The following is a 22,610-nucleotide window of genomic DNA, read 5'->3' as shown; positions in this document are numbered from 1 at the left end:
CCTTTTCCACTGCATGTCCATGAGAACTAATAAATAATCTATGTTCAATATATAGTTATTGAATAAAAGGATGTCCAGGAGTATAGATATATTCATTGGAGATATGAATCAAGTACATGGCTTACATCTTGGATAAAGATGTGAAAGCATGTTATTGGATAAAAGAGGTAGATAATCTTTGGTCTAGATATTACAAGGTGCTACAGAAGATGTGCAAAACTCACGACTTGGAAATTCCCTTTATATCCAGACAAGTAGTCACCAACCTGTGCTCAGATACTGTCTATAAAAGAACACTCCCTCTCTTTTGGAAGAATTCACTTCAGCTACACACAGCTCTTGTTAGCAAGTTATATATATGTACATGATCCTCAAGTGTGCGTGTTCAGCACTAACATGTGTGTCCGTAGCTCTAGACCTGTATCTTTATTTGCCTGCCAGATATTTCCACATGGGTGTCCCAAAGGTACTCAACATAACTAAAGCAGGATTCGTTAAATTTCTCTTTAAATTTTCACTTCTTGCATCTCCTTTTTCACCATCTGCTCAGATACGTGAAGTAAAAATGTCACTGTCCCCTTCTCTTCTCTTTTCCTTGCCCCCTATTTGGCTGAATAGAGTTGGTGAATCTGGGAAACAAGCAATTTAAAAATTAATGTGCTTTCTATGATAGCAACTATTATCTTTAAGCTGCCCTTATAAAGTCATGGTAAATAGGAGTCCAAACTACTTCCAAAATGAATCAAGATGAATCCCCAGTTTTAAAAAATGAATATTGATTTTAAAAACTCAAGGTGAATGGGTGCCTGGGCGGCTCAGTTGGTTAAGCATCTGCCTTCAGCTCAGGTCATGATCCCATCCAGGGTCCTGGGATGGAGGCCCTTGTGTTGGGCTTCCTGCTTAGTGGGGAGCCTACTTCTCCCATTCTCTCTGCTCCTCCCCATGCTCATGGGTACATGACTCTCTTTCTCTCTCCAGTAAATAAATAAAATCTTTAAAAAAACCCAAAAACTCAAGGTGAGCCTAACAGTTAAAGAATATTAGGGAGCAGTTTAATCTTGATACTTTTATTGAATATAACAGGATAATCCTAATTAATAATAATTTAACAATTCATCTTAAATCTTATAAGATGTCATAGATATTAGGTTCAGAGAGAATACCTGTAAAAATTTATGTCTGACTGATAAGAAAGGGTTTTTTGGTGTTTTGATCCTTCCTACTAAAGCCACAAATGATACTTTGTTTCGTTTTATTTATTTTTTTTTAAAGATTTTATTTATTTGACAGAGAGATCACAAGTAGACAGAGAGGCAGGCAGAGAGAGAGAGAGAGAGAGAGAGAGAAGCAGGCTCCCTGCTGAGCAGAGAGCCCGATGTGGGACTCGATCCCAGGACCCTGAGATCATGACCTGAGCTGAATGCAGCGGCTTAACCCACTGAGCCACCCAGGCGCCCCTCATTTTATTTTTTATTTCTCATGATTCAGTAGAAATAAAAGACAGGAAAAATGTCAAGTTTAATTAAATCATGAGCAAAAGAGCTTAGTAATAAAGGACAAATCATTTTAAGGAAATTTAATAGACTTAATTTCTCCTTATTTCAATAAATACTTATTTTAGCATTATTAAATTTACTCATAAAATTAATTAATAATCATCCCTGGCTATAAGTATTATCACAAGAATTGAAAATTGCCCAGAAATGGAATAATGTATGTCAATTAATTTCTTTGAAAGAGGTTTAGAATGATTAACAAGGGATATTCAATAATGGAACTCTTGCAGGAAAAACATGTCATTAAAGGTACTAAAATACAGTGCAAAAAAAACAATAATGGAAGTCCTGAAAGCTTTCTCTATTTAACTATCTTTCACTGATAACCAAAAACTTGTATCTGTGGGAAGGATATGTAGTGTCCTATGCATGACTAACACTATCTGGTTTTATTTAGCATGATAATTAAGGAAGGGAAGAAAACTGAAATTTCCAAATGACTTAGATTCACTCAACAAATAGAAAGCCAATAAAACTAGACAAAGGGATTCAAAGAGGTTAGCAATCCGAGTTTCAAGTGTGAGAAGGCATGAAGCTAACTTGCATCTTGCAGGGAAATTTTCAAGAGCACACATTTAATTCAGGATCCTGTCTCTAACTTATAATAGTTTAAATTATCTTTCTTAATCTCTTAAGTACCTTTCTTGGGTATCTGGGGAGAAGCCCAGATAGGGAGAGAAAGCAGTCTTCTACTTCCTCCTTTTAACTTTCTTACCCTAGAAATGTAAAGGTATTTATATGGCGATAAAAAGGAAGTAGTTTTCATTTCCCTAATATTTCAAAAGGCTGGAGACAGTAATTGTTGGGAACCTTAGTTAGTAGTCCAAAGGGTCAGTGATACCACAAGATATCCTTAGCTTGGAAGATCGGACTTAACTCCCCAAAAAGGACCTCTTCATTCTCAACTTTGGAAGGAGACCAAGAACTGTGTGTGCTGCCTCCTAAGCATGCCAAGCCCTTGGGTCAAACATTTCCAAATGTTCTATCAATTCCTTCTGTTTACAAACTCTAAATATAATTTTTCTCATTCTTTGACATTTGAAAATTATTAACTTTTCCTTAAGGCATTCAATCCCGTAATCAAGCTGATGATCTCCCAACTCATGAGATGCTAAAGCACCAACCCCTAAAAGCTTTCTATAACTTAGTATTATGGACTTAAAATGGTTTGCTGAATAGTTTAAGGCAGGTAAATAATATATGCTTTTCTTTCTAACTGTAAGCCTCCAGCAATATTTGAGCCTTTTCTATGGCACTAGCCTTGTTTTATGTTACTGTTATTCATGTATTTGTTCATCAGATTATAAGCCTCTTTGAAGGAAACTCTTTTTTTTTTTTAAGATTTTATTTATTTGACAGACAGAGATCACAAGTAGGCAGAGAGAGAGAAGGAAGCAGGCTCTCCGTGGAGCAGAGAGCCCCATGCGGGGTTCGATCCCAGGACCCTGGGATCATGACCGAAGCCGAAGGCAGAGGCTTTAACCTACTGAGCCACCCAGGCACCCCGAGGGAAACTCTTTCCATGCCTCATTCACTTTTGCATCCTTCTATGTCTCACACAGAACCTTGCTCATAGTAGGAATTTAAGCATTTAATACGTGACTTATGTGAGAGATATGCATGTAGTAATATACAGAATGTTTTCAGATTCCAAAATGCAATAAATAAATTTCAAGTACAAGTCAAAAATGTTAGTTATCCAAGTACTCATCTCAGCTACGCTCTTGGCAACACCTAACAAGAGATACTGAATCTAAACCCCTGAACCTTTTTTGTTTCATCATATTCCCTTGAGATGCTTACTTTTTCCAGTTTATCTCCATTATTCCCATCAGCATATCACTTTCTCTTTTATAGTCTTTTTTTAAAAACATTTATTTATTTTAGGGAGAAAGCATGCTTCAGGGGAGGGGCATAGGAAGAGGGAGAGAGAGAATCTCAAGCAGACTCTCCACTGAGCCCAGAGTAGACATGGGGCTTGATCTCACGACCCTAAGATCATGACTTGAGCTGAAATCAAGAGTCAGATGCTTAACTGACTGAGCTACGCAGGTGCCCCTTTTCTATACCCTTCTAATTCTCCTATTGTCCTGACCTATCTCCATGAGCACCTCTCAATGCAACACCTGTATAGTTCATGCTACATGAGGCAGGCAGAGAGGTGAGTCTAGTAACATCCTATATATCTTTCCCACTACCTAAGTCTTTAGACAAAGTTTCCAAAATATACTTCTTAAAGACTGATGGGAATTCCATCAAAAGAAGCAGCAAATTTTGTTCATATTTAATTTAGTCATATTTCTTTAGTAAACATTAAACCTATGTCTGCCCATGACCTTCCATCACCTACAAAATGAAAACCAAACCCTTTAGCATTATTTCCCTAATTGTCCAGTTTCTCTCCTACTCCCCACATCCACTTTGTATCTATCCAAACCAAAATAACTGTACCTAACATGTGTTTTGTTCTGCCTAGAGTGTACCTTCTTTTGTTGTCTGAAGAATCCCAACTTGGTCTTCAAGATCCAGATTAGATGTCATCTCCTCTATTAATTCTCCCTTACCCCCTACCCCAGACCTAGGGTGAAACTCCCACCATAGCTGAGCATCTTCCGTTCTGGTTTGATCACACTGCTTTTTGTTTTTATCACCATCTTCCCCATTTAAGCACAACGATAAGTTAATTAGTCTTATTTTCATGTTTATCTCTACCTCCAGCACATAGAACTCACCAGGGTTTCTGAAGAGTAGGAAAAGACAACTCCTGCCATTCACTAGTAACTGCCTAACCATGTAAACAAGTTCTGCAAACAATCCAGAAAAGAGACCTACCCATCACTTCTTAGAGAGGAAGGACAAAGCAAACCCAGTGATTAAATAATACAGGATAGATCTTCCCCTCAGGCAAATGGACTTTTAGGAGTTGAGTATTTTACAGAAGACTATCTTGAACTAAGTGAACAAGTACCAACATCCATCCATTCTCTTCTGAGAACAGATTGCAAACCACAAGAAGGAAGTTGAAAAATTGGAAAACATTATTCATGAACTGGAAGAAGAAAATTTGGTGCTTATTGATCAACTATTCAACTGTAGACTTGTGGATCTCAAAATACCCAGGTGAAAGTCATTAGCATATCTAGAAGGTAGCTTGTAAACATTTGTATGTGTAAGAAGTTGTTATTTTTAAAAGATGATATAATTTTTTAATGCTCTAGCTGGATGGCAACAGCTGCAAAGAAAGGCACTCACGAAATGGCCACGGTGAAGGTGTAAGATTATTACAATCGGCTGTGGGTACATGCTAACTTTGGCTTGCTTCTTCTAACGCACTGTAATCTTAACAGCAAACACTTAACCAGGAACATCACAACTGCTGACCTTCAAAAGCCTCCAGGTCAGCAGGGAAAATGGGCATAAAAATAAAAGCATACCCATGCAGCAAAAGATAGACGAGGTGTGATCAGCTTTGCTGTAGCTTCCTGGAGGTCTTCTGTGCTTCTGGTTACCTTGTGGACTGTAACATTGTTTCCTTTGATAGTGGAGAGTCAAGCTACCTTCCAGGCAGAGAAAATAGCCTTGCATTCCAAGTCACATTTATTCCTGGGCAAGAGAAACCAAATGTGTACTTTAGGCTCTCTCTTTTTCTGAACGGACAAAAGAATTCTTAACACACGTCTTGAGGAAAACTGGGACCCTGGAATATGGAATTCAAATTCAGAGTGGTGGTGATGATTTGGGCAAGTTGTCAGAAACAATTGATACTCCGAGGAGTAGAATGTTTAGGAAGAGAGGGGAAACAAATCACACCGATGCTGGGTGTGCATGTGGAAGATGGGAGACAAATATCTTGGTCCAGGAGTTAAAGCTGAGAAACTAAACATGGTGAAAGGGCCACGAAAAAGTTCCTACCCGAGTAGTTCTTGTGGTTTGGGTGTCACAAACAAAAATACTGTATGTGACATAATAGAATATTTTTTTTTTATAAACTTTTTTTTTTTAAAGATTTTATTTATTTGACAGAGAGAGATCACAAGTAGACGGAGAGGCAGGCAGAGAGAGAGAGAGAGAGGGAAGCAGGCTTCCTGCTGAGCAGAGAGCCCGATGTGGGACTCGATCCCAGGACCCTGAGATCATGACCTGAGCCGAAGGCAGCGGCTTAACCCACTGAGCCACCCAGGCGCCCTAGAGTATTTCTTGTTCACAAACTTCCCGATGTGTTCCAAGCAGGGTGGCTACAGGTATTGTGGGGTTTCGTTTGCTGGGCTAAGGGATGGGCAGCAGGATGCAAGCATGGAGAAACAGGAATCATGTAGTTGCATTACAGGCTGAAGCCTAGCGGGGCAGTATAGAGAAGGGGCCGGCCGCTTGCTCCCTTACACAATGTCCGCGCGGTGCCCTGGAGAGGTAGACACCTGTGCAGACATGGTGGGCAGTCGACTGTTTACTGGACTCCTGAATTCCCAGTCTCTTGAGCTGATGCCCTCAAGGAGTCCTAGAGGGTGTGGGCCTTAGCGTCCCCCCAGTAGGCGACGTGCTCTTGTCAGCCCCCTCCTCTTTGATCAGGTCTCCAGCTCCACGCTCCTGTCCCTCCTGATGCTGCTGTCACCTTCTTAGCCGGCAGGTCTTCATCTCTGCAGCCACGGCTGGCGCTTTACCTGCCTCCACTGTTGTCTTTCCTTCTTTTCTCAACAGGCCCAATCTTAGAAAGGATCTACCCTCCAAACTGCCAGCCCCATTCGCTGCTTTGGTCCGCTCAGTCTTCTCTATCTGATTTGGTGCTGCCACGGATGGGAATGGCTAGTTATACAAAGGGGAATTCTTTCAATGGCCAGAGAGAACTGGGTTGTGATGGGCAGGGAGATGAGCAACTTTTAATGGAGATTTTCATGAAGTTGTTTGCAACTTAACTTTGTCAGGTGCAACTTAACTCTACCCAATTTAACCCCTAGCCCCACAAAAATCCTCAGTAAAACCGACAGTGTTCATCAGTGCCTTGTGGCTTGGTTTTCTTTAGTGAGAGACCTGAGTGTTTAGTCTGGCTTCTGAGTTGGGAAAGATGCGTTCAAAATCTGACCAAGCAAAAAGAAAGCATGGGCAATGTGTATGAGAACCCGGTTAGGAGCCCTGGTACATGCTTCCATGGCACCCTAATCTTTTCCTTCATGACCTGCATTTATCACACTCGTGATTACTTATTTAATGGCTGCTTCCTTGCTAGATTATAAATTCCTTGGGGCAAGTGTTTATGACATTTTAGAAAGATCTGCATAAAGGAACAGAAATGTGTTAACCCTCGATTATCTGTTCCACTACTTCTCCGGGATAACTTTTGAGTGTATTCAGCAACTTTTACTATAAGCCATTTTCAAGTCAAAGAAATATAATACATATTGCATATTTTATGGCAACTCGGTCTTGTCATATACTAGGAGGGTGAGAAATACACACAAACTATGCCCAAAGGACATACAAAAAGTGTTTTCCTATTTGGCTCAAGAATGGGGGTATTTTAGCTAATAGAGTTACTACCTTTCCCATCCAATGCTCCCCAGACTTCCTCCTTCACAACTCACATAGAATGTCATAGAATCTGCTAGACACATGAGATGAGGCGAACGTCCACCACAGGTGACTGCCCAGGGACCCCAGCACCACAGAACTGAGGCTAAGTGGACCAATACTTACAAATCTAACACTAACTTCATATAATAACATTCTTTAAGTATTTTCCATATTATCAAGTGTCGGTGCACTATGGTGATACAAAGGTGACAACAAATTAATGGTTATGAGAGAATCCACACTTATGAAGTTTAAGACATTTAGTACGATCATAATGATTCAAAATGGGAAAACCAGGAAAGAAGAGAATTCTAAGACCTCAGACATGTCTACCTGCAGACCAGAGCTACATGTGAACGTGACCTTTACTGAGCTGAACCTTAAAAAGCTTTTACAAACATATTGTATGCAGTTATATTATTTGCTGGAGACTGAACGCAGTTTGAATAACACTTATTCATGTTCTTTAAATAATTGACAACCTATAATCCAGGGGCTTCACTCTGATTGCTGAGCTGGTAAGCATGGGGGCTGGTTTGACTATCTGCAAGAGTCCGATCCATGCTGTCTTCAGGCAAAGCTATAGGGAGCTGGCAAGACCTCATATACTCTGGTTGAAAGTTCAGTGGGTGCCGAAAAGCAGAGCACAGGCTTACACATGTGCACCGAGAGCTGCGTTGGTGGACGTGCACATCACCTGCATGTGACTGAAACCTGCCACTCGGTGACAGCCGGATCCTCCATGTCATCTGGGATTTCTGCTGCTCGCTCTCTTTCTCTTTTTCTCTTCATTTTAAAACCATCCAGTCAAGCCCCAGTTGTCCCTCACCTGGATTACTACAATAGCACCCTAACAGGTGTCGTGCTCACTTTCATTCCCAGGACATTAAGTGTGTTATTCTCTTATCATGCAATACGCTTCCTCACCCCAAGACCTTCCCTGGCAAACAGCCCCTGGTTCTTCAAGACTCAGTTCAGGTACTGTCTGCACCTGGAAACCTTTCCCGACTCCTAAAGCTCCATCAGGTGTTGCTTCTGTCCCACAGCATTTGTCACACTCCCCTACTCACCCATCAGGGTAGAGACCATCACCCTAAAATACTGTAGGTCTCTTTGTACCCCACTGGGCCTCATGGACCTCAAAGATAGAAACTATGTCTCATTTTTCATCTATGTGTCTCCAACACCTACCAGAGAGAAAGACACCAGTGAGCAGATGGTGTAATATTTGTTAACTGACAGGCTGTTTTTCTCATTTGTTCTTTTTAGGCAACTGTATCTTACTCAAGCTGCTGGACTGAAAGCTCCGCCTAAAGCGCCTTTGGAGTTGCCAGAAATATATGGGGGTATTATTTTATTGTAATGGTGATAGGGTTTTTTTTTTTAATTAACAAATACTTATTGAGCATCTATTATAGACAGGTACCTCATACCCAAGAGCTATTCAGGGAATAAATACAGGCCAGCTTCTCCATATTTCTCTTCTTGCAGCTTTCTCTGTCCTGTTTTCAAATCAAAGTCACTATGTTTCAGAGAATTACATTAAATACTCGTGGAAAGGGATGGGGTGCTGTCTACACTGGTGTGTTTTTGGTTCCTGTTTAGTCGACCAACCAAAATACCAGCATGCACATAAGTTACCATATGATATAAGTTACCATATGATTACCAAAACCTAACAGCTAACAGAAGGGCATACAACTTAGAGATTCTAAACATGGGACTCACTCTCACCATAATACATAGATTCTATATTTTTCAAAGCTCTTTCAAATTAAAAGTGTGAGAAAGTGTATATTGTACTTTCATTTTTCTCGATCCCCAAATAACCAATTTCTTTGTATTCATCCCAAAATTGCAACCTGCAGAAGTAAAAGGTAGAGACCTCATGAGTTCATCAGCGGAGGACAGTGCTTTGTATCTCAGTCATGAGGATGGTATCAGATATGCCAAGCAACTGCAGACAGATGAAGAAAACAGCTCATGTATAGAGTTTGGGCCCTCTGATATTAAATACTTACTATATGAGGATGAGAAGGATTTCAAGGTAATATTCATGAAAAAAAATTTTGAGTACTAGGAGTACTCATGCACTTTTGAGTACATGTTGTTTTATTAATTGAGAAAATTAACCTAAAACATGGATATTGAAAAATTCTATTTGAACTAACTTATTAGTAAAGTTGGCCCACCATTCATATCTCTCAATAGATAGAATTTTCACTTTTACTCTTGTGCAATTTGCTACATATATTCATTAACAGGGGTTCATTCCTAGTATACCATGTAAGTTATCTAATGCTATATAACAAATTATCTCCAAACTTAGCAGCTTGTAACAATTGTCATTTCTTCTCTTTCATGGCTTCTGTTGGTTAGGAATTTGGGAAGGGCTCCAGTAGACAGTTCTCACTTGGGCCCTCAGGCAGTTGCAGTCCTATGTCAGCAGGGGCGACGAGGTCATCTGAAGGCTTGACTGGGGCAGGAGGATCCACTTCCAGGGTGGCTCACTCAGATGGCTGGCAAGTGAATGCTGACTAAGCTGGGAGCCTCCGTTCTTCACATGGGCTCTCCACGGGGTGCCTTTATTGTTTTATTATGGTGTTTGCCTTCTCTGAGAACAAGCAATACCAGGGACCAAGGTGAAAGCTGCAATATTTTATATGACTTAGATTTGGAAATCATATACCATCTCTTTTCTCATATTCTAGTCGTTGATGTAGTTACAAAGTTCCACCCAAAGGGAGGGAATGTAGCTCCTGCATCTGGAAAGAGGAAGGAGCACCACACTCTAAGAACAGCATGTGGGATAGGATATCTATTGGCATGGCCATCTTTGGAAAGTGTAGACTGCCACATATACCATATTAGGTGAAAACTGGAGTATCAAAGCTTTTTACTTTTAAAGCCTTTTTGGTACATTCCAATTACTCCCATACCTATCCCTTGCCATTTTCCTTCTTGGTACTACCAATAACTTTAAAAATTCTCCTAGAACTTAAAGGCTGGTAGGAGAACGAGTGCTATATGAAAGCAGAAGAAACTAAAAAAATCAACACAAACCATTTTAGCTGAATACACCTCAGTCCTGCTAACATCAAGTGACAAAGACTAAAGTTCTTGTCTCTATGGCATTCAAACACCCCCATGGGGGTTTTGAAATCATGACACTTGGTATGTTATCATGACCTCAGGCTAGTGCACCATTGTTTACAAAATTCCAAACTCACATACCATTTGGCTGAATGAAAGACCTTCTTACTTTCCATGGAGGTTTTTGATGGTGGAAATGGCACTATGTACGCTATGGACTGAATTGGATCCCCATCCCCATTCCCACACCCACCATATTCATATGTTGAAGCCCTCACACCCAATCTACAGATAGGGTCTTTAGGAGGTAATTAAGGTTAAATGAGGTTAAAAAAAATGGAGCCCCAGTTTGATAGGAAGGTGACTTATAAAAAGAGGATGTGCCTTGTAAGGACACAGCGAGAAGGCAGCCATCTGCAAGCCAGAAAGAGAACTCTTATCAGAACTCGTCCAATGTAGCACCCTGATCTTGAATTTCCCAGTCTCCAGACTGTGAGAACTAAATGTCTGCTGTGTAAGCCAGTCCATCTATGATATTTTGTCATGACAGCTTGAGCAGACTCTGAAATATGTTGGAGACATCCGTCAGTTTGTTTTTCTCCTATCTTATGTTTAGTGTAGCTCTATAATTACATATTTTTAAAATAAAATAAATACAACTATATGCATTTTTGAGGAATAAAATAATGCCTTCCTTTTTTCATTCAGTGATTTTCCTAAATTCTAATAAATGTTTCTTGAAAACCCCACACATGCCAGGTACTTGTTAGATGTTTGGGAATTTATGGGGAGAATAGGCGGAAATGAAGTTTCAAAGATGCCTATATGGAACGCCCTCCCCTCACACTGTTACATGCTAGAAGACAGATTAGAACATCACTAATCAATGTTCATGAGGAATGTAGCACCTGTATCTGTCTCCCTGACCAGTCAGTCTGTGACCTTATCATTGTACCTCAGCACTTGGTACAGGGCCTGGTACAAAGTGGGAACTCAGGAAAGGTTTGCTGAAATGTTGAAGGAATTCAAAAGAGAATTATGGCTTGAGGAGGCTTCTAAGAGGAAGGCATGCTGGGTAGGGCCTGAGCTGTTTCAACCCACTATTGGGTTGGCTGGGATTTCATGTAAATTAGATTTCTAATTCCATTTGCAGATATCTTAAACTATAGTTAGTTTGACAGAATATGGTCAGTTTTACTTATACAGTACCCAGTGGTCCTTTGAGAAGTGAAAAATTCATGGAGCATTTGCTTAATAAGAATATTTATAGTCAAAGTGATGTTTACAGATCCTTCCCATTGTTCTTGAATAAGGTAGAAAACTCTGCTGTGGTTATATTCTGGCCAGCAGAGGGCTACATATAGCCAACACTTTTTTTTTACCAATTAAAGACTTTGAGAGAATGTATCTCCCCACTCTAATTGGTGCCCCCCACCCAACTCCCTGAAAGACAAGCCTATTGGCTTGCTGCCTGCTCTTTGGGAGCTCTTGAAACCATGTCCCACTGGGTATACAAGCTTATTGAGTGGTTTTCTGTTTACAGTGGCTCTCATATTTCACATGTTATTCAGGCAGTTAAGAGGGCAATGAAGTCTGTCAGATAAAGGCCAACTATAATAAAAGAAACCTAACTATTAAGACTGATACCTTGTTGGATAACCTCTCCTATTCTCTTCTGTGTCTGTTCACCATAGGATTATGTAAACCTGGGTCCCCTGCAAGTGAAGCTCATGAGTGTGGAGAGCCAGAAAATGCCCATTCATTTTCAAGAGAAAGAAATTCCAGTCAAATGTTATGAAGATGTCAGGAGCCCAGAAAGCCGCATCACATATAAAATGATGAAGTCTTTTCTCTAAGACCAAACACTGCAAAGCAAAAATAACTTTTTCTTATAAATTTTCATTGGAAACTTAAGTGTATTACTTGCCCATTTTATTTACACTTTGGTCCATTTTTAAACTGGTTGTTATTTCTAAAGGTCATGATGACATTTAAAATCCAAGTTCTAAGTATTCAGCTGTTCATTTATCTGCATGACAAAAATGAGAGTACACTTTATATTTCCATATCCAAGTATACAGAAAAATGATAATGGGCCCAAGATGGTTTCTGAGTTTCCTTACCACTTAAAGTCTGCTGCTTCATCTAGCATTCCAAAAAGAAACAGTTCGGTTAGGAGTTTTCTAAGACAAATTCTGAGACTTGTATAGCACTGACTACACAGCTTTGCCTCTGAGTGCAGAATGATAGCCAGGCCACAATTCAAGCCTATTCTTCTTTAATCTAACACTATAATAAATATAAAATGCTTTAGAAACAAATGAATTTGAGGGTGGTAATTTATTATATAAACATATTCCACCAAGAGTGAGATCCTTTCCCTCTCACTTCTGTTAAGTCTAAACTGCTGGGGGCACCTGGGTGATTCAGTTGGTGAAGCAGCTGATTTCAGCTCAGGTCACAATCTCAGGGTCCTATGATCAAGCCCCATGTGGAGCCCTGTGTGGAGCGCCATGTCCAGCCTACATCAAGCCCCACATGGAGCATGGGCTGGGCTCCAGGCTTGGTGGGAAATCTGCTTGTGATTCTTTCTCCCTCTCTCTCTGCCCCCCAGCCCTCTCTGTCTCAAATAAATTAATAAATCTTAGAAAAAAAAATACAAGTCTAAACTGCTAAGTCCCAGTTCAAGACCATTACCACTTCCCTCTTGTGAGTGCCACAAGACAAAGACTATGACTGTGCCTGAATCTGACATCAACTTTCCATTTTAAAGCTACATTTACTTATGATGCTGTCTACAAGGAACATCTTTTAAATATAAGGCCAAAGACAAAGAGAAAATCAACAAGCCAAAAGCCAGTTTGAATGGTTGATAACTCCTAGTAAAGTTGATAACTCCTAGTCAGACTAATCAAGAAAGAAAACAAAAAACAAATGAAAAAGTTAGTATCACTACAGATTTTACTGACATTATGAAAAATATCATAAAAGGAAATTAAAAGGAAAAAACTTTCTCAATAAAGTTGACAACTTTGATGAAATGGAAACATTTCTTGAAAAACATTTCTTTCAGGAGGAAAAAAAAATTCTGAATAGTCCCCAATCTATAAAAAAAGATCTAATAAGTACTTAAAATTTTCCCATGAGGAAGATTTCAAACCAAGATGGCTTGCTTTACTGGTAAATTTCTCCAAGTATTTCAAAAAGAGTAGCAAACGTACACAAACTCAGAGAACAGAGAAAAAAGAAACACTTCCAAATCATTCAATGAGCCCAATATAATCCTAACACCAACACCTGGCAAGTCATTACAAGAAAAGAGAATAACAGGCCAATATCTCTCATGAATACAGATGTAAAATCCCCACAAAATATTAACTTATTGAATCCAGTTATACATGTTTCACAAATAAAGAACACAGGGTTGGTAACATTCAGAAATCAGAGTGGAAACACAAACAGAACCAGTGGATTAAATCAATGTCAATATCCTGCCTGTGATATTATACTGTTGAGGAAAATTGGATAAAGAGTACATGCTATCTGTTCATATTATCTTTTTTAAATTTAAATTCAATTAGCCAACATGTACATCATTGGTTTCAGATGCGGTGTTCAATGATTCGTTATTTGCATATAAAACCCAGTGCTCATCATATCATGTGCCATCTTTAATGCCCATTATAATTGCATGTGAATTTATATCTCGAAATTTAAAAATAAAGGGTATAATGAATGGAACGTAGGTAACTCATACAATCATCTGAATAGGTGCAGCATTTGATAAAATTCAATACTATGATAAAATCTCATAATAGTATGGTAAAGCTCTCAGCAAACAAGTAATATCTTTAAAAAACTATAGTTAACACTGTACCTAGTAGTGAAATATTAACCTTTTCCAATTGAGGTCAGGAACAAGACACATATGTTCACTATCATACTAATATTCAACAGTATTTAATGTACCTTGAGGTTGTAGCCAGTTCAATAAAGGCAAGAAAAAGAAATTAAAAGCATAGAGATTAGAAAGGAAGAAGCAAACTCTACTATTTACAGATGTCAAGTTTCTGTACGTAGATAATCCAAAGTAATCTACAAACTAATAGAATTTATAAGTGAATTTAACAAAGTCACAGGGTAGAGGTCAACAAAGATCCACTGTATTTCTTTGTACTACCAGCAAACAATTGGGAAAAATTTAAATCATTTATAATAAAATTAATTAAATAAAAACATCAAAATCAAGAAAAACATCCAATGAAATATGAGCAAGACTTCTATGTTGAAGACTATAAAACATTGTTGAGAGAAATTAGAGAAGATTTAAATAAATGGGGAATAGAGACATACACCATCATCATGGATGATGATTCAAAAGAGTTAAGATGTGAGTTCTTCCTATATCTGTACATTCAGTGCAATCTCAAGAAAAATTCCAGCAGGTTTTTGTTTATAGAAATTAATAATCTAACATTATTATGGAAATCTATAACCTAAGCAATTAAGACCTATAACAGCCAAAACAATCTTGAAGAAAAGCAACAGAATTGAAGAACTTATTACCAAATTGCAAGACTTTAAATATTTAAGATAGTGTGGTTTTGACCCAAGGTTAAAAAGTCCAACGGAACAGAATGAAGAGTCCAGAAACCAACCCACAAAATCACTTGACTTCTGATGAACATGCCATTATAATTTGGGAGCAGGGGAGGTTTTTTTTTTTCCCGATTAAAAAAATGCTGAGTCAATTGCGTATGGGAAAAATGAACCTCGAAACTATATCATACCATACACAAAAATCAATTCCAAGTGGATCAGAGACCTAAATATGGAAGGTAAAACAATAAGCTTCAAGTAGGAAATATAACAGAATGTCTTTGTGTTCCCCTTTACATACTCAATAGATTCTCAAAGTCTATGCTTGAATTGACATCTATATCTGGTTGGTGTGTAAATGTGGATTCAGCTGTGGTGGTCCACATGCTCCCTTCTCCAAGTCTACTGCTCCTTGTGTCACCTACTCCTTTGGGGGGAAAATGCTATAAAAATCACTAATCATAAACTGATAAATAGAATTTCATGAAAATTATAGTCTCTTTTCATTGAAAGATACTATTAAGAGTCAAAAGGCAAGCCACATCCTGGGAGAATATATTTTCTATATATATAGTGAACAAAAAAATACCTAAAATATATAAAGAACTTTTACAAATCAATAGGAAAAAAGACAACCATTTTAGGGGAAAATGAGCAAAAGATTTGAATAGGCACTTCACAAAAGAGTATATCCTAATGACTGCTAAGCATAAAAAGAAGATTGATATACATGCATCAGAATAACTAAAGTTAAAAGTTAAAAACAGCACAAATATTGACAAAGATATAGAGCAACTTGAACTCTTCTGTAATAGTTGGTGGGATCATAACTTGGCATAAAGACTTTGGAATATGTTTGGCAGTATCTATTAAACCTGAACGTTTATATATGTCATGATCCAGCAGTTCCATTCTTGTTTTAATACAGAACAAAAATGAGTGTTTATGTTTACCAGAAGGCACGATAACAATATTCCTAGCTGCTTTACTGATAGTAGTCAAAATTTGAAACACTAATGACTGTCAGTAGTAGAATGTGTAAATAGAATGTATAAATGTGTGTATATATATATGTATACATATATATGTATACATACACACACACACACACACACACACACGTGCACGTGTGCGCAAACAGAAAAAGAGAGGGCGGACAGAGAGGGAGAGAGGGAGGGAGGGTCACATGGTAGAACACTATACAGCGATGAAAAAGAATAAACTAGTGCCAAATATAGCTACATAGTTCAATCTTATATACATAAGAAAAGAGAGAAGACACAAAAGAGCACATCTGATATGCTTCCATTTACACAAAACAGGACAGGCATACTAACCTTAATGATGGAAGTCAGAATAGCGGTTACCTTTGTGGTAGGGAATGATTAGGATGGTACATGAAGGAGTTTTCTGGTAATCTTGATCTGAGTGGCAGTTAACATGGATGTTTCACTTTATAAACATTAAGTAGGACACTTAAGATTTGTATACTTGACTGATATATTTTATACTTTAAAAAGTTACTCCCCAAAATGTCCCCCGAATATCTATCTTCCAGTCCATTCCATAAAGTGACAGTGTGGAAAGGCGATGCTTACGTTCTGCAGTGTGAATGGCAGTGATGGTGTTTCCTGGTGGGAGGGCAGAAGATTTTGTTAGAGTGGTCTTTCAGAGGTCAACAGAAACAGAAATGTCCTTGGAAAAGTTAGGAACAATATGAAGTGGACTTGCCAATTTTCTTTTTAAGAAAGAAAGGTAAACTTTTTATAGATAAGGTTTATCTTTACTTTTCTCAGATAGGAAAAAATAACTTACTGCCTTTCCACTGGGACAAATCCAAGAGCTTCCAGTAAACCAACAAACAGAGGCTATGTGACAGCCCACTGGTTTCAGTAGGTCAGCAGAAACGGACATTGTTTTTCTCTCACTCTTGGGAAGTTCAGACCATGAGATGATGAAAACAAGCCAGGCATAACATGGTAGGATTCCAGCATTAACTTGTTAGTCATGGCAGTTTTTCACTTCACAATGTGAATTTGAATTGGAAGAAAATATCAAAGAGCTAAAAGTCTTGTTTGCTGCCAAGAAGATGGTGGAGTAGAAAAAGCATCCTTTGGAAAAGGAAAGGGAAGAACGTTCTTTCCTTCTGTTAATATAATTTCTTGTGTTTAGAATTTGCAGAATGGTACCATCTCTTAAAAAAAAAAAAAAGTTTTTTTTAAACAACCCAAATTCTTAACAGTGTAGGGTTGTATCTTTGTGAGATGACATTTCAAAGCAAATCTCAACAAACCCCTGTACCAATGTGAACCTCCTATCAGTGTCACTCACTCGAGGAATTGTTGATCAAACAAGTCCTTCTAGCCAGGCACTGTGTGTAAGGCATTAGGGAGGCAAAATGAAATTGCTCCTTTCTTCAAGATGCTTAAGGTCCAGTAAGAGCCTGGTCGCTCTTCATACCAGCAGCAAAGAGGAGAAGGCAGGACATCTAGACATGTTCTAGGTGTGGTGGGTGGTTGTATTTAACTTGCAACATTCTATTTTGAGCACCCTTAGTAATAAGTTTGGAAAAGAAATTTAAGATGAGTTTAGAAGGATTTTATGTAGTGGTTTCAGTTTTCAGAATAACCAAGCATGTGTGTTTTATATGTTGCCGTTCAAGATTTTGGGGGTGGAAGGGTAGAGACTGTCAGCAGCTTTAGCCTCAGGCGAGGAAATTGCTTATTTTGGGCTAGGAATTAGATAAATTTGAAGAAATTAAGGAGATGTAAAGAGATAAGGTAGAGTATGGGAAAACACATTTTGTGGAGTCAGGCTGGCTACCTTGAATCTTGGGCAGTCACTTGACCTCTTTTAAGCCTGGTTTCCGCTTCTATATTACAAGGACCTAATTCTCATCTTGCAGGATTTCTTTAAGGATGAAAAAGAGGACATGTGAGGTGCCTGGGTGGCTCAGTTGTTTAAGCATCTGCCTCTGGCTCAGGTCATGATTCCAGGGTCCTGGGATTGAGTCCCACATTGGGCTCCTTGCTCGGCGGGGAGCCTGCTTCTTCCTCTGCCTTTGCCCTCCGCCACCCCCCCCGCCCCATTCGTGCACTCTCTAATAAATCTTCAAAAAATTTTTTAAAAAATTATTTTAAAGAGGACATATAACCTGTACATACTAGACATGCAATACAGGCTATTGAAATAATGACCAGTAATTCACAGGAGTCTCTGGCATTAAGGCCCAGGGTGTCTGGCTGTCTCTGCAGTGCATTCCCGTGGAGGGACAGAGCATGCCTGGGTTCCATCCGTCACATGCTGTGAGATGCTGACCAGTGTCTGATGACGGCTGCATGAAGGGGTTTTCTGTTCTGGGCTGGCTGGGGGAAAAGCTGCCGCCTGGCATGAGGGCTCCAAGGGGCCTTACCCAGGATCTGCTGATCCACATCAGGCTGGAGGGACCAGTAGTAAACCCACTTCCAAAATTCTTACGAGTGTGGGGGAGGCAGGGTGGGCACCGTGGGTCAGTGGTAACATTTTTGGTTCTTTTTGAGTCCTATAGCCAGACACTAGAGCGATTCAGGGAAAGGAGAGGCCAGGGGATTTTTGTGGCAATAAAGGGCTGTTTGTTAAAGACCTGCTTGATCCTTCCTTGTTTTACTAGAGCTCAACACAACAGTTCTCTTTATTTTTCTTGGAATAAAACTGGCTTTTGCACTAGATGCAAGGAAATGTGCCCTCAAGCAGCAGAGGCTTTCTAAATATTAGTGACTTTAACTAGATTAAGTATTTCCATTTCCTATTCCTGTGACTTTATGAGGCTCAAGTTCTCAGAAAGGCTGCCTTTTCTTTTTTTTAACTATGACTCTTTCAGTTGGTTATGTTTTCAATCATTCTGTTCTTATGATCTGAGTAAGTGCTAAAAATCTTCAAGATGCTTTTAAAAATTCTTCACGTAGAAATGTTTTTAGGTTTCCGGCAGAGTGAATGAGTTTGAAAGGGACTGCAGATTCAGATATCCTCACAGATTCTTGGTAAAAAATTTTGTCAGCATTTCCTTCCTCAAACTGGGTGCTCAACTCACTGACCTCTTGCCTTCTTGGGTTCGGGCCATCTTTTTGTATAGTCTCAGCTATAAAAATATGCTAGGCCTTGCAACATTTCCCTCCTAAAAGGAATGAAAATGAACTATGCTGGACTCCCCTCTGCATGACTAACTGAGGTCAGTGAGGCATTTTTACCTTAAAGCCCTCGGACACCAGATCAGAGGGATGGCGTGCCCTGGCCTCAATTTGAGATTCACTTCAGATCTTTGACGTCCTGTGACTGTTAGAATTCATCTTTGCATCAGTTCTTTTCTCCTACCACTTAAAAAGTGACTTCCATGACTTTTTTGCTATTTATGTAAAACCGTCAACATGGACTTCTGCTGGGCCTAAAATCTGATGGGAAGGTGCACATTTATACTGAGCACTAGCAGTTTGGATTTGCTTCTTTTTCATTTTTAAGCGTTTGATGTTTAACTGTATTCAGTTTCTGTGAAATATTTCCATTCTAAGCTCTAATACTTCTTTTAGTATATCTCAGATCTCAACTCACAACATGTGACATGGGAAGGTTTTAAAGTCATTGATCAGAAAAAGGCTCAGGAAGTTAGCAATTCTTTTGACAGAAAATTGTGACCGTGACAGTGCCTGCTAGTATGCCTTCAAATCTCGTTCTCTTCCACTACAATAATGCATTGATTCAGCCATTTTAGCTCAGTACATGATCACCGAAGTTAAAGACTACTTACCACCTTACCCTGCAGCCACACGACAAAGTTCTAGCCAAGGGAACATGAGAAACTGAACACAATTTCTGGATCATGTCCTCCTTTCCTTCCTCCCCACATCCTCCATCCTGCTCCAGGGGATTTGGAGACGCAAGGAGCACCTGAAGGACTATGAAGCAGCAAGACACCTACCTAGACCTGAAACTGGGCACCTACCAGTCTTGTGAGCAAAGCTGCGATGCCAGCTCAGACTTGTATGAGAGAGAGAAAATAAACTTGTCTCGTTTGAATCATTGTTTGTGTGAATTTTCTGTGATATGCAAGCCAAATCTAATCCTAATACAGGGACAAACATGAATATTTACCTCACAAGAAGTCAATGTTTCCAATAGGAAAACGAAGTCTCTAAGACACTAAGCAAAACTTTAGTATTTATTCTTCGTTAAAAAGAAAAAAGAAGTGGTGGTGGGGTGTGGGGGGGAGGTGCTCAAGTGACCTTAGGAAGTATTCTGCTTTATCTGAGGACGTCCAAGTGGCTGACCTAAGTATGCTTAAGTGAGTGGGGCCGGCTGTTTTAAAAAATGTGTCATCCCAGACTCTACAGTTACTGCAGCCCTTAGGACCAAGGACTCCTGCTTATGTGAGGACGTGCGGAGATAGAGGTTCAGGGTTTTGCTTTGGAATCAACTCCTGCAACCTCCAGCAGAGCACTGGGCTGACATCAGCACAATGCACACAGGGCAGGGGGGACAATTCCAAAGACTGACATTTTAGAAGCCTCTTTAGTAATGCTAACAAAAGCTAACACTTAACTGTGCTTATTATATGCACTTTACATATATTAACCTAGTCCATCCTTCTATAACCCTATAATCTATAATCCTGTGTCTACAGCTATTCTCACTTTACCAACAAGAAACAGGCAGAGGGAAATTTAATAAATTTCCCAAAGTCCCCCAGCTAGTAAGGGACAGAGTCAGGATTTAAAAACGCAGATTTTTACCCTTAAAAAGTCTAGGCTCTTGACCACAAGCTATTCTCTATCCCAGTTCAGTGTACTGAAACTTTATCATGTGCCAGGATGTTCTAAATGCCTCTGTTTATTAATTCGTTAATTACAACAGTCCTATGAGGTAGGCATCGTGAGGCCACTTTACAGATGAAGACGCTGAGGCACAGGCAGAGTATGTAAATTGTCCAAACTTGTGTTTCGACCTACAGCACGGCTGCAGGGTCCACACTGCTCCCACCGTGCTGCTCTGGGTCATCAAGCAGCAGGGGCTTCACTCAGTGGTGGAAATGCCCTCAGAAGGGAAGAATGCTCTTCAAAGACAAGTCTCGTGAATGTTGCCTTCTGCGTATGCTCCTAGCCCAGGCTCGTCTCATGCATATTGCCCTCTGCGTATGTTCCTATCCCACAGGATCTCCCTGTGTCCTTTCCTCACTTACCTGGTCTCATCTCCCGTTCTAACCACTCAGCATTACCCTCTCTCCTGCAGATTTTGCTGTTTAGCTCATTGTCACTCTTTTCTAAACATCCTTAACTTCTACTCTAAGGAATTAACGTTACTAGTGCATTCTTCTCTTTCATCTTTGAGATATAACTGGCAAAATTTAAAACTAAAGTATAGGATGTGATGATTTGATATATTTAATCTTTGTGAAGGGATTCCCCCCATTGAGTTATACACACATCCATCACCCATTTATCTACCTTTCTGAGGGCAGCAGGAAGAACACTGAAGTCCTCTTAGCAACCTTCAATTATATGAGTGTTATCAACTACAGTCACCATGTTATACATTAGATCCTCATAGCTTATTCTTCTTCTAATTTAAACTTTGCCCTTTTTCACTAATTGCTCCTTATTTCCTCCATCCTCTGATAACCAATTTTCTAGTTTCCATTATTTTTCTATTATTTCTATTATTTTGACTTTTTCCTTTTTAGAATACACTTGTGAGACCATGCGGTATTGTTTTTATCTGTCTTATTTCACTTAGCATCCCTGTTGTCATAAATGACAGAATTTACTTTTTAAGAATAAGTAATATTCCACTGTGTATATATAACTAATTTTTTAATCAATTCACCTGCTAATGGACACTTAGGTTGCTTCCATTCCTTGGCTGTAGTGAATAATGCTGCAGTGAACATCAGAGAGCAAGGTATTACTTCAAGATAATGGTTTTGTGGGGCGCCTGGGTGGCTCAGTGGGTTAAGCCGCTGCCTTCGGCTGAGGTCATGATCTCAGGGTCCTGGGATCGAGTCCCGCATCGGGCTCTCTGCTCAGCAGGGAGCCTGCTTCCCTCTCTCTCTCTCTCTGCCTGCCTCTCCGTCTACTTGTGATCTCTCTCTGTCAAATAAATAAATAAAATCTTAAAAAAAAAAAAAAAAAAAGATAATGGTTTTGTTACCTGCAGATACATACATACCAGAAGTGGGGTTGCTGGATCCAAGGACAGCTCTAGTTTTAATTTCCTGAGGAAACTCTATTCTGTTTTCCATAGTGACTATACTAGTTTACATTCCCAACAACAGCACACAGAGTTCCCTTCCTCTCCATATCCTCACCACCATGTTATCTCCTGTCTTTTTGAAAACAGTTAATATCCAGCTCTGTTCGTTTCCTGGTCTCCATTAACTCTTCACTATCCCTTAGGAATGGAGATAATCTCTGGGACTCATCATTGAACTTCCCCTTACTTCGTGGTTGTAATTTTGGTAATCTCAATCATTTGGGATTGGTATTTTTCCACAAAAACTATTTCCCACACTTTGGATTAATCTCTTCAGATTTCCAGAAGTGGAATTATAAGTATAATAGCATTTTTATGATTTTCTAAAAAGGCTGTCCAATTCACAATGCCCCTAAAAATGAAGAGAGGTGCTAGTTTTCCCTACCAGGAGTGAGAGTACTCAAATAAGCAAAATAGGGGAAAAATACAGAGACCAAGGGGCAGGGAACTCCAGAATTCTATTGAGAAAAAGTCTGAGCAGAAGTTTCAAGAATGGAGGTGTGAGAAAGGCTTGAATTG

General features: G+C 39.4%; 1 protein-coding gene and 1 long non-coding RNA gene across 5 annotated transcripts in view; one reads left to right on the top strand and one right to left on the bottom strand.

Moving 5' to 3' along the window:
* CCDC83 (coiled-coil domain containing 83) overlaps positions 1-19,814 on the top strand; it is a 54,346-nt gene extending 34,532 nt beyond the window's left edge. The window contains exons 8-11 of one of the 4 annotated variants that reach the window (XM_047690952.1): positions 4,555-4,676; positions 8,391-8,467; positions 8,990-9,168; positions 19,609-19,814. In XM_047690952.1, the coding sequence (XP_047546908.1) occupies positions 4,555-4,676; positions 8,391-8,467; positions 8,990-9,168; positions 19,609-19,641 (411 nt within the window). In that variant the 3' untranslated portion in view covers positions 19,642-19,814. Of the gene's footprint in view, positions 1-4,554; positions 4,677-8,390; positions 8,468-8,989; positions 9,169-11,908; positions 12,208-19,608 lie in introns of those variants that run through there. The other 3 variants (XM_047690954.1, XM_047690951.1, XM_047690950.1) reach the window with 3 other exon arrangements.
* The window catches only part of LOC125078381 (uncharacterized), a 37,804-nt gene that overhangs the window by 14,654 nt on the left and 540 nt on the right, over positions 1-22,610 (bottom strand). Inside the window, exon 2 of the long non-coding RNA XR_007120878.1 lies at positions 4,991-5,159. This is a non-coding gene — a long non-coding RNA (uncharacterized LOC125078381). The remainder of the gene's footprint in view (positions 1-4,990; positions 5,160-22,610) is intronic.

This window comes from Lutra lutra, chromosome 10 (genome assembly GCF_902655055.1).
Source record: "Lutra lutra chromosome 10, mLutLut1.2, whole genome shotgun sequence".
Lineage (NCBI taxonomy): Eukaryota > Metazoa > Chordata > Mammalia > Carnivora > Mustelidae > Lutra > Lutra lutra.
This window is presented reverse-complemented; position numbering and strand designations above follow the sequence as displayed.